Genomic DNA, 12230 nt, shown 5'->3' with positions numbered 1-12230 from the left:
ATGCATTTCTGAAAGAAGCTGCTGTTGCTCAGGATACAGGATAATTTAATTTTATTGCTTGACACAATGTGGGTACTTAACCATAATTGCCAAATTGTCATTTGTCATTCTAGATGTACAAGATGTTAATGTACCTATGCCTCCAGCTTCACTCCAAAAAAGCAGAGGTCTCTTCTAAGTGCTGTGTCATGCATGTCTCAGGTTTCTAGGATGTTGAAAATGACATTTATGTTGAAGAAAGCTGACTCATTGACGCATCTTTATGTGTTACTGGTAGAGTTCAGGGTTAATGTTCACAAAGTACTTGGAAAAGGAAAGTGCCCAAAATGTAGCATGTATCATCACACAGTTAATAAAACTAGAAATCTTCAATCAGATGTTGTTTGCTGTTAGCTTGAATTGTTGTACTGCTGTGCAATAGCTCTACTATACAAACAAACAAACAAAATATCAGGAAAAATTTGCCAAATTAATTGCCACATTTTCTAATAAACTGATATTATTGTCCAGAACACCTTAACAACCTGCTAAAAAGTTGAGTTGACATTACTCATTTTAAGACCTTGTTCACAGCTGCTCACAACTTTACAAGCCCATAATTCAGTGGATAGGAAAATTCTATGTACATATGGTGCTTTGTGCACAGACCGTACATATAACTAGACCACTCAAAATATTGTTGAAATTTTTTAGCAAAACAGCTCACATACCTCCTATTATAAGCAAACTAGAAAAATAATATTCTGTTTTGTTCCCAGAAAACTCACAGTTAAAACCATAATAATGCAATAATTTTCTTTTTACATCTGTGTGTTGTAATACAGGCTGTGCATTTGGCAGGGATGTGGCGTTAGCAAACCAACTGAGCCACTTAAATTCAGTCCCTCCCTGGGCATTATTTAATGATGGAATTATGTACATGGGTTCCCTATCTGTTCCAGAAACCTGATGTATCCTAGGGATCGGGCTCATGGAATAATGCAGACTGCTGTTAGTAACATTCCACCTCAAAAGATGAAAGGGGAATAAATAGTAAACAAAGTACTACACTGAGAAGGAAAAAATATAATTTGGTAACTTAAATGAAGTCCTGTTTGCAATGGATGGATAGACTAATGACTAGTGAGCTTGTAAACAGAATTATTGAGGGCTGTAAAGTGAACTCACACGTTTGTAGACCTGAAGAAAAACATGAGGAATAGATAGCATGAAAGCTTTGATAAACAGATTTCATACATATTGGACATACTCTTAGTGAGAAAAAGTCCACTTGGGGGCAAATCCTTTTCCTAATGTGCAATGAAGCACAAAATCTGTTTCCCTCCTCTTTCTGTGCTTGGAACATCTCTAGTGACAGCAGACAGGTGAATTTTGTAATTTCTGAAAATGGGTAAGTTTATTATCCAGTTTTTTCCTCACTGCCTGCCCTGCTACCTCTCTCTGGCCACTCATTCTAGAGCTCCATTCTTATGAGTTAAAAGATATGACAAGTTAATAAAGATTTCTCCTTCAGAATGCAAGGCAGAACTTTTGTCTCCTCCTTCACAAAACCTTTGCCATTTCTTCCCTAAGCACCCTTCTTGCCAGAGCCCATCTACCTCCTTCCCAAACCCTTCCCTAGAATTTTCCAAGTTCCTGTTTCTTTTTGGCCTGTCTGTTGGACAAGAGGTACTACAGGGAGCACAGTGAATGGTATGATTGGTTATTTGCCTCTCAACCACTGAGTTGGCATCTGCGCGTACTTTAAAATATTTAAGATTTCTTCTCCTTTCTCCAGTTTGGCTGATATTAGCCAGAGGGATCCAGAGTTATTGTGAGAAAGAGGACCAACAGAAAGAATCAGTCACAGAGACAGAAATGATGCCATCACATCAGGTTTGCCCCCTTAGGAAATCAAACTAAAATGCTGGACACTTTTAGCATTAAGAAATTTGATTGCTGCCCCAGAGAATTTCCTCATTGAATTTACCACAGCTTTCTTATGTGATGGTGGATACATCACTTCAATCATCCAAGTATGATTTCAAACACAAAATGCAGTGGAACTGAGCTCTGACAACCAGGCTGAAGTAACTAGGGCTTGTGCTTTAAAAACACATAAACTATGATATAGTACTAAGAATTCAGAAAACACGAGCCCTCTGGGACTGGTGTGGGACACTGAATTAAGGCAGACTCATAGCCTGAATTTTTCTTGCAGACATTTAAGAAAACATGTTGGGTGCTTGAAGTGACATTTGGGTGATATTTAGAAGCAGAAGTATAGAAAGACAGTTCTGCAAAAACATGTTTACTTTTAACTACTTGCTACCTTGGTGAAGTGGCAATCCTTAGTAAGATATTAGGAATTAGCAGATTCTGAACATGTGCTTTGATTTTTAGTTTCTAGTCATTTCTCAAAAACAAAGTATTTAACTAGTCCTCAAAGAAAACCATTCCATAGCTTGGTGGTGGGCTGGAAATGGTGTCAGTAGTATCACAGTCAGCCATAATGGTGCCAGATGGAGATTGTGACTATCTGCTGGTGTAAGACTCACAACTGTGAGAATCCTTTCTGTTTTCACCACATCATACAGCCAAATTCTAAGCACAGCTTCACTCCTCCGTCTTCCTCATGCCCCTTGTCATGATTTTCACTCCTGTGACTTCCGTAAAGTTAATTCTCTCCAGTTAGTATTTATATCATCTAGGAGTACCAATCCATGGTCACATGCTTGCATTTAATTTATTCTAAGAATACTTTTTGTTTCAAGTTTCCTGTGGGTGTTCAAATACTGCATGCTGCTGTCACATCCACCTCTGTAAACAGACTTTACATTAGACAATTGTGCTGTCATTTTTCATTTGTTTAACTGGATTGCCATTGGAAAGAGGAGATCGCTGAGGGAAAGACTTCCATTATGAGCAACAGGAAGTACATTTTTTGTGTCACGTTGTTTTCCAGAAAGATAGAGACAACCCAGTTTCTATTGAATTTCCTTAGGGAAACCATGCCAAGCTGAATTCATGTACAGATGGCCAATTAGGCAGAGAACAAGCTTCCATTACTTTAATTGGAAAGTGAAGCTTTCCATGAAAGAGCCAAGCAAGTAAAATGAGGCTGGAAGGCCAAGGTGGTTTTGTACTGATGTGTAATCCTCAATATGTGTCATATACTTAATTACAGCTTTTGATTGCTGTGTTTTCTATCATCATATTTGATGCCTGTAATCAAAATGTCTGTTGTGTTTTTTCAGCTAGTTCATTCCACTGAAATATTGGTCTTTTCTTAGAGTGTCAGTTTGTGGGACATCTTGCAGCACCTAGAACGAGCTGAAGTTCCTGTGGGTTGATGTAATCTCATAAAGTACTTTGAAGGGTATAAACATGCACAAGACAAGCAAATCCACTGTAGATAATCCAGACTCCAACAGGTCTGAATATTGTACAGTAATGAGCAAGGTTTTCTAAGAGACTTCTGTGTACCTACTAGTTAAAGTCCAAGAGGAATATTAAAAATTTTCCTCACTAAATTCTATTAATATAGGATCTATTTGTATTAATCCCATTGGAAAGAATTCAGGGAACCTGGGTGAGCCTATGAATATTTCCAATTCTTATGATCTAATGAGAAAATTCAAAAATATCTTTGTATTGTTATCTTTAATACTGAAAAATTTAGGAGAGTTTAGATCTCTCTCATCAAGATGTTAGTAACTGTCAGAATCATAAAATAGATGGCCCACTGGGCATCATTAGAAAGCATGACAGTGGAAGATATTTTTAATCTGCTACCTATGAAAATAAAAAAAAAATGTATACTTGTTTCTGCTACTTCTTTTTTAATTAAATGAAATGCATTGTTCTTTTTTCTAACAATATGTCTTTGTATCTGAGATAATTACTTTCTTAACCCAAAATCTTGCGAGAAAATACTGGAAAATAACATTGATTATAATTTTCAGCAATTCAACCTCTGTCTAGATTTCAACAAAAAATGTGTGGAATGTTCCTTTCCTATTTTGTCTGTCTTCATCTTTTTATTTTCTTTTTTTATTATTACAGCAGTTGGCTCTTTTAAACTTATCTGCATGATGTGAAAGCTGTATCAAGAACTCTTCATGTTCTCAAGAATCCCTAACAAAAGCAGCTCTTGAGATGTGATGCATACCATATTAAGCAGAAATTCAGTGGAGCAGAATTGTAGTTGTAGATTCCTCTCTTGGATTGTTAGCCTCTTGCATCACTACATTATTAATTTTTTCATCCTTGCTGTGCTACAGAGCTGAACAACCTCTTTTCCCCTTTTCTTTCCTTCCCCCCCACCTCCTTGTGTTCTGCTTTTGAATTAGTTTGCAGTGAAATTTGTCCAATTTCAGGCTTCAGATTTTATCATAGTACACATTTCAGAGAATTCTACAGATGTATTGAAGAGTAAATCCTCATTTCTATCTATTACTGGTTAATATGTGAATGATTTGGACCCACCAGTCTATGGGATGTATAGTGGGAAGAAAAAGAGGCATAAGGGAGGGAGGAAGAGGAAGGTTTCTTTCTTTCTTTTTCTTTTTCTTTTTCTTTTTCTTTTTCTTTCTTTCTTTCTTTTCTTTCTCTCTTTCTTTCTTTCAGCAAGGAAGAATTGAACACCTCATCATTTGGCAGATTCACATGGATTAAAAACAAAGAGTTCCAAGATGATCACTTGAGCTCATATACTTTAATCTTCATAGCACTGATGTAGAAATAATTTGGCTCAGAGATCCTAATGCTATATTTAGTTAAATGAAAGTACTTCTCATAAATGCTTTCATCTGGATGGTGCACTTGGTTTTCATCTACAATTTCCATTTATTTCTGTAGTGGTTCCAGAAGTCCCACCCTACCTTAAAAATTAAGATTTTACTGACACTGTTTTTCAATTTTTTATTTGATGTGTTACTCTTCCCCGAAGAGCACACACTGTGTCAGGGAAACATCACTTGGAATAGAGAGCAATATGTAACAGTATGGTATCAGATTTTCAATGAATTTTGGGAGTATTTGATCTTTAAAAACTAAGCTCCTCACATTGAAATATTAATTTGTATTCTTAAATTGAGGTACGTTAGCTTTAAGAAATTCAGTCAGAGCTTTCACATCTGATGAAGACACACTATTGCATAATGTTTGGGATCAAATATTTACTCGTAGAAATGGATTTTTACAGGTTTTTTAAAGATAAAACCCCTCTTTCTTCTTCCCTTCCTCTCCTTTTTTGCTGTGACTCCAGTTTCCTGTGTCTTATGAGTGTTTCATCTGTGCAGAATAGTAAGTGTTGCAGCATTTCCACAATTAAACTCTGTAAATGTTAACAGCAATACCTTTGCTGAATTGTACCAGGTAATCCTTGAAGCCAAGACAAAGAGTGATCTTAAGAGTGAAAGTGGTATAAATTGCATTAGTTGCCCCTGCTAAATGCCCTCTGTAGTCAGAGCCTCTAGTCTGAGTTTCAGAGAATTTCTCCAATGTTTGAGCTTTTAAAAATTGAACCTTCTGCCAGAGAGAAGCATTTGCACATGTAATATTCAGCTGCCATTGGTGCTATGACAGAGAACGGCTTGGAATGAAAATGAAAAAATGCATCTCCATCCTTAGAGGATTGATCTAAACCCTGTGTTCATGTGTTCATGCTGCATATTTTCTGACCCAGTATATTATTACACTGAAAAAATATCATTAGATAATGTTTCTAGATTTAAAGAGTGTTGCTCAGGATATTTCCACAAGAAATAGGAGCACGTGAAAGATTTGAACCTGGTCATGGTGGAATGCTCCAACCTCTGATGTCCTAGAGGGAAATGGGGCTCTCTAGATGCTTTTTTTCTGGTGCCTGCTCCATCAGTCATGTCTGAGGAATGGATAGAAAACAAGTACTAAGGAACTAATTGCCTCACTTCTTCACATACCAGGGCAAGCATTTTTCAGTGTGGCCTGAAAAGAAAATATCTTACAGGAAGTCCTTATTATTATTCTAAGGTTTCTCAAGAGGTTCACAGTCTTAAACATAAGTCCATCAGAGACCTGAAGGTTTGAATTTTATATTAAAGTTCATAAAACTGGAGTTAGGTGAGATTTAAGCCTTAAACACCTGGGTTTGCATAGTTTTCAGTCGTTATATTTATTAATTAAATAAAAAAATTAAAGGCCTGGTTTTAACTAAGGATGAAATTTCTAAAGAAATCTGAATGAATTAGGTAAGAACTTAAAATTAATTTGAGCCTTCTAATACCATAATACTTCTCTAAAATCTCAGCCTATCCTTCTCTAACAAAACATTTTTTCTTGATTTGAGTTATACTTCAACTGCTAAGTAACAGGCAAAAGAGATCCATGACAAAAATATGATTCTGATTCTGCGTCCTATTTTCAGCACTGTTGTTATCAAAACCTTTACTTGAAGAGGAAATGAAATTTTCTTTTCCTCTGCAGGCAGAGGTTACTAATATGAAAGAGTATTCTATCTGCTGAGGTATTTATAGACCTGGCTGAAAGTGTGAGAGTTGTTCTGACTCACCTAGACTGCAGAGCCTATAAAATAGATACAGGCACAATAGTTTTACCAGCTCAGACATGAACCTTAACACATTAAAACCAGCAGAATCTAGCTGTTAACAAAGTTAAACTGTCAATTGACATGATATATTTCCTGGAAAAATGTGTCTTAAAAATAAAAAATAAATAAAGTAAGAAATGTCATAGGACCTATTAGTAGCTGCTGCCTCCAAAACCAAGGTGTGCTTCTTGACACCTCATAACACAAATGTGCCAGTAAGCCCCAGAGACCTGATTTTGAGGCCCTTTGGATAGAGTTGTGAGTTCCAGTACGTATGGATTGAAATCAATCTGAAAAAAAATTAGTGGCACCAGTAAGTGCTTTTCTTTTTCCCTTTCTTCATCCACTATGTAGAAGTGCAGAGATATCTTAAAATGAAAAAAAGGAAAACTAAATTAATTTTGTTGTATTCTCAGCAAAACATTGTGCAAGCTGCCCCAAATCTGAAGACTTGGAAATACTGCTTTTCCATGGAAGAACCTTGCCAAAAATCAAATAACTAATGTTTCTTCCTCAATATAAAAATCACTGCTAAATGATTGAAATTATACCCTTCACTCAGTCTTACAAATTCTATCAAGACACTGGTCTACACAGTGCCATTATGGAGAAAAAAAAATACTTGGTTTGTTTTCTTTCTAATGAGAAAATGCAACCATAGACTCCCCACATAGCCTTAGGAATGGAGGTCAGACCCAAAACTATCATTTCAAATTTCATCCAACCTGGCATTGAAGACTCCCAGGTTTGGGGCATCCACAACTTCCCTGGGCAATCTACTCCAGCCATCCCTGGGGCATGACTGAATCTCATGGTGAAAGCATTAATGCACACTTCTACACATCTGTATATGAGCTAGGGGATTGCTCAGCTGCTTAAATGACAGAGTATAATGAAATTTGAGGCAGGTTGTCTAGACCAACCATTGTAGCAGGCACCTCTACCCCACCCTCTGCTGCCGCTCCAGGCCTGAGGAGGTGTCCTGCTCATCCTTGTATTCACCAGTTCTCTGTGAAAGGTTAGGGCTTTTAGTTGACTCTAGACACAAGTTCAGAAGCAATTCAACCAAATCCCAGAGAAGGAAAAGTCCATCTCTAGATTTATAGGCCTGAAATTCAGTGGATGTGCTAGAGGAAGAGTCAGTTACCAAAATCTGTACCTCTTGTGCCATTTCAGAAGCTCTCTGGTGTCCAGTGTAGGCATGGATACTACTGGTATCTACAGACTGATAAATACACCCCAGGTAAATACACCATTCTGCAGCAGAGACTGGAACCATGCTGAAGTATTTCACTCTAGCACTGAACATTAAAATGCATGAAGATTAATTCAGTAACAACCTAGGGAAATATGTCATAGGGCCAAATAGGCTGCAAGGTGAGTCTTGAGGTGATAAGTCCAGGGTTGTGTGTGTGTGGCATTCAAAAAGTTGCCTTTAGGCATTTAAGTGTCAAAGGCTGAGAGATGAGACAGGGAGGGATGCTGGCCCCTTTCTACTGTCTAATTGTAGAGCTAGGTGAAGTGGAAATTAAGCAGAGTATGACTACCTAAATCCTTTGTAGAGCCCTTTGAAATTGTTTGACTTTCAGAGTGTTGAATGTTCTTCACTTCCCAAAACCAGGGACTGATATTGGTATTCTTGCTGAGGTTTTATTTTGTAAGCATGGCTGGAGGGCTTGATTTTCATAGGTGCTGAATAGTATTAATTAATATCTGTAGTTTGGCACCTAGCAACAGCAGAACTCAAAATTATATGCTGTTTTTGAAAATGTGAAACTGTCTTTAAGCTCCAGGGAAACATTCTACAGAGATGGAAAAAGGCTACTTTCCCAGCTTCACCTCACAGACATCAATCTCTGAATTTTAAGTGTTGGCTGACTTTGGGGGGCTGGGAGGGATTGGAGGGACACTTGTTCGAAATAACTTCTTGTGGGTTTTTTTTCTTAAATGGAAATGATTATGTTTTCCTCGCACATAGGTGTGGGGACCTGAAAAAGAGTGCCAATTAATTTGCAGGTGGGGGGCCACTTTTTCCAGCCCTATGTGGTGTTTGGGGACTCTCTGCTTTGGGAAGTGTACAATCTCTGCCACTTAGCAACCACACTCCCTCTTCTTGGAGTAGCAGGAGGATGCTCTGCGCATGCATGTGCACCAGTAATCTGGTTTTCAGACCACAGAAGGTCCTGTTGTGATACAGCCAGCCAGATCACATACTGTGATATTTTCCAGATGATCAATCCATTTTGATTCAGTGCAGGCAAAATCTCATTCAGCTCCTTTTAATGTTCTGTCTCTGAGCTGGAAGTATTTGAGATCAGTGTTTGCAGGAGAAAGGAAGGGAATTTTACCTGGGCAGCGAGTTCCTAGCCTGAGATTTTACTGAAGAGCCTGTTGCAAACTGTGTGAAGGGAATATATACAATGCTGCCTTAGAACAGAGGGAAATGTGAAGAACTTACAGCTGCAGAAATGAGGAGTCATTACTGTTTTGCAGGACAGAAAGGCCATCATTTAATTGGTTAAGAAACACACAGGGTTCATGTGATATTCTCTCTGGACACTTGCCAGAAGTGCAATGAATCAGCAGTGGGCTGGTTATGTATCCTTGTGCTTGTAGCACCTACAGGGGAGCAGGTTCGTCATCCAGCGCTGATGGCTCTGAGACGTACACTAGATGGTGCTTGCACAACGCAGGCAGCAAACGTGTGTCTGTCTCGGGATGTGTCAGCAGCTCAGGGCTCCACCTCCCCCTCAAGTATTTTCCGTGATGAACACTCTGTTCCATTAAGTGGAGTCCTGTATTAAATACAGAGGGTTCATGTGTGACGTAAAAAAAATATTTATTTGCTATTTCACTGACCAAAGCAATAAAGAGATAAAATTACTTTTTTTTTCATATCTATAGATGTGTTTACACGTGCTTCTGTATATACACAGTCTTGGCAGCTCCAAGTTTCTACAGACAGAGACTTGCTGTCGTGAAACCTTTTTTATGTTACCTTCATTAAAGTGATACACATGCACAAAACTGAGATGAAAGGAAAGGCTCTCTACTCTATGTTTGTACAGCACACAACACCACTCAAGTCTAAACTGGTGTCTAAAACTTACCACGAGCTGTCACGAATTTCTGAAAAGAAAAAAAAAAAAAAGAAATAAAAGGACACATATCTTCCCCATTTCATCTGCATTGTCCCAGAAAAGAAAAACAAAAGAAGGTAATAAAACACTGAATGCTAAAGGGAATTATCCCTGTGAATTATTAAAATAAAGTACATATTGTGTAAAAGCTTTTTATATATCCCTGGGACGTACGAGAAACTAAACAGAAGAAAACCAGAATCAATCATTTTTATAATTCCGTGTGGTCTCTAAATGTTGTATATTTTGACAAAGGATGTCTTGGGGTTTACTGGAAAAAAATAAAGGAAAAATAAAAAGATTCAATAATTACTGACAATAATTCAAGTGTCAACATAATATTTATGCTCAGCCTATCCCAGCTCACATAGGATAAATGCACTGCCCAGATATACTATATATTGATTCTCAGTCCTTTGTTTTTAAAGTCCAGACATTTATAATAATCCAATTATCCAGTTATACATGTTTAACTACAATTTTTTTTTAGGATTTTGCTTATTTCAGTCAAGTCTGGAGGTTCTTATACTTGGAATGTAGTCCAAAATCAAATGTGATTACTTTAAGTGTCTACACATTTTGAGCAAGTTTAGTTTTTGGATTCTAGATTTGTGCCAACACATGAATCCAAAGATTCCAAATCAAATTGTGCTGCCAAAGCACACCAAAAAAAGAGCTCTTCAACACTTTCTCCAGCCTTCTTATATCCAAATTAATTATACTCCAGGTGTTTGTAAGAGGAACAGCAATGACAAGCTATACTCTGCACTTCATTAAAAGGACTGGAATCTAATGATGATTAGGGTAGTGGGTGCAGCTGTTCCTGCAAGAGTTTTGGATCTGTATACTGAGGCCCAGTTGCTGAAGTTATAGCAGAAGCAGTTAAACAAAAACAATATTAACCAGTGGATTCTCAGGACCCAAGATATGCCAGGCACTTAATTCAGCTGTGATTTTACACCGGCTTGCCATGTTGACAGGAAGGGAGGCAAAGTTTGCCAATTATACTAAATTGGGAGGAGCTTTTGACTCCCTCAAGGGCAGAGAGGCCCTGAAGAGAGACCTTGACAAATTAAAGAGATGGGAAATCACCAGCTGTATGAAGTTCAGCAAGGGAAAGTGCCATATTTGCACCCATGATAGGGCAACCCTGGTTGTATGGAGAGAGTGGGGAATGGATCCTGGAAAGCAGTGCCATGAAAAGGGACCAGAGGGGCCAGCACTGGTCTCTTCTCTGTGTTGAGCAGTGACAGGACATGAGGGAATGGCTTGAAGCTCAGTCATGGAGGTTTACACTGGATATTTGGAAAAGGCTCTTCCCCCAAATAGTGGTTGGGCACTGCAACAGGCTCCTCAGGGCAGTAGTCACAGAACCAAACCTGTCAGAGTTCAAGAAGCATTTTGACAATGCTTTCAGGCACACAGTGGCATTCTTGGTGTGTTCTTCACAGGGCCAGGAGTTGGACTTTGATGGTCTTTACAGGTCCCTTCGAACTCAAGATAATCTATGATTCCATTGTCTTCCTACTTTAATTTTTCTAAAATCCCAGGAGCTTCACTGAATTCACTGAGAAGGAAGAATGTGCTTTGAAATGGGGCAAGACATACTAGCTTCCAAGTGGCTGACCATGGAGTAAGGTCATGCCAGACAATGTCTGCATATGGATTTTATTATTTAGAGAAGCAACAACACCTGTTTCCCATTTATGCAGAAGAATTAGCTCCAAACCTGGCTGCTATAATTCCATCTGAATCCAGGAGGAGTCAGATGCCAGGTGCTGGCTTTTGCAGCTCTGTTTGACAAGGAGTTAGCTTGGTTTATTATACACTGTAGACATTCTAGCTATAGGCAGCCCTGCTTTCTTGTCCTGCTCCCCCCACATTCCTCCTCTCTGCCACACTTTCCCTGTCTCCCCATCACATTCTCAGTTCACACTGAGAGACAAGACATCTAAACCAGTAAAATCTAGAAGTAAAGTCATCTCTTTCCCAGACCTGCAGGAAGATCAAGAGGATTTCCAAACTGGGGGCTGAATGTTTATGTGGGGGTGGATGTTGGGAGGAAGCAGGGAGGAGGCACAAGGACAAGTCACATCCGGAGTTTTTGTGACTCAAATTCAGTAAATTCATCACGTCAGTCATAGGAAAATCGTGTGCCCTGCAGCTGGAGCCGAGGTGTCTGGACTCTCTCAGGTTGGCAACTCTTTCACGTTGTCGCTGTAACATGCACAGCTCATAGTTAATTAAGCAAATGAATACATCTTTCTCTGGCACAAGGGGCACACCCATGTCTTTCAGAGGGTGCTCTGAATCACAGACATTGCCATTTCACTGTCTGTGTCCGGTGGAGGGATGTGTGGGGGAGCTCATAACCTGCAGCAAGGCAGTTAAAATAATCGATGAGTGCATGTTCAATCCCAAGACAGGGACGGGGAGAGGGGGAGGAGGAGGGTGTACGAAGGGAGAGAGAGAGACAGAGAGGAAGGGAGGGAGGGTGTGGTGGCTGGGGAGGGGGGGAG

At 38.9% G+C, this 12230-nt stretch overlaps 1 protein-coding gene across 1 annotated transcript in view; it reads left to right on the top strand.

Annotated features, from left to right (window-relative positions):
* Positions 1 to 9222: 9222 nt before the first annotated feature.
* SYT4 (synaptotagmin 4) overlaps positions 9223 to 12230 on the top strand; it is a 15216-nt gene continuing 12208 nt past the window's right edge. Inside the window, exon 1 of the mRNA XM_014308290.2 lies at positions 9223 to 9325. Within this exon, the coding sequence (XP_014163765.1) occupies positions 9223 to 9325 (103 nt within the window). The remainder of the gene's footprint in view (positions 9326 to 12230) is intronic.

The sequence above is a fragment of the Geospiza fortis genome, unplaced genomic scaffold, assembly GCF_000277835.1.
Source record: "Geospiza fortis unplaced genomic scaffold, GeoFor_1.0 scaffold488, whole genome shotgun sequence".
Classification (NCBI taxonomy): Eukaryota; Metazoa; Chordata; class Aves; order Passeriformes; family Thraupidae; genus Geospiza; species Geospiza fortis.
Note: the sequence above shows the minus strand (reverse complement) of the source record. Positions and strands in the feature narration are given on the sequence as shown.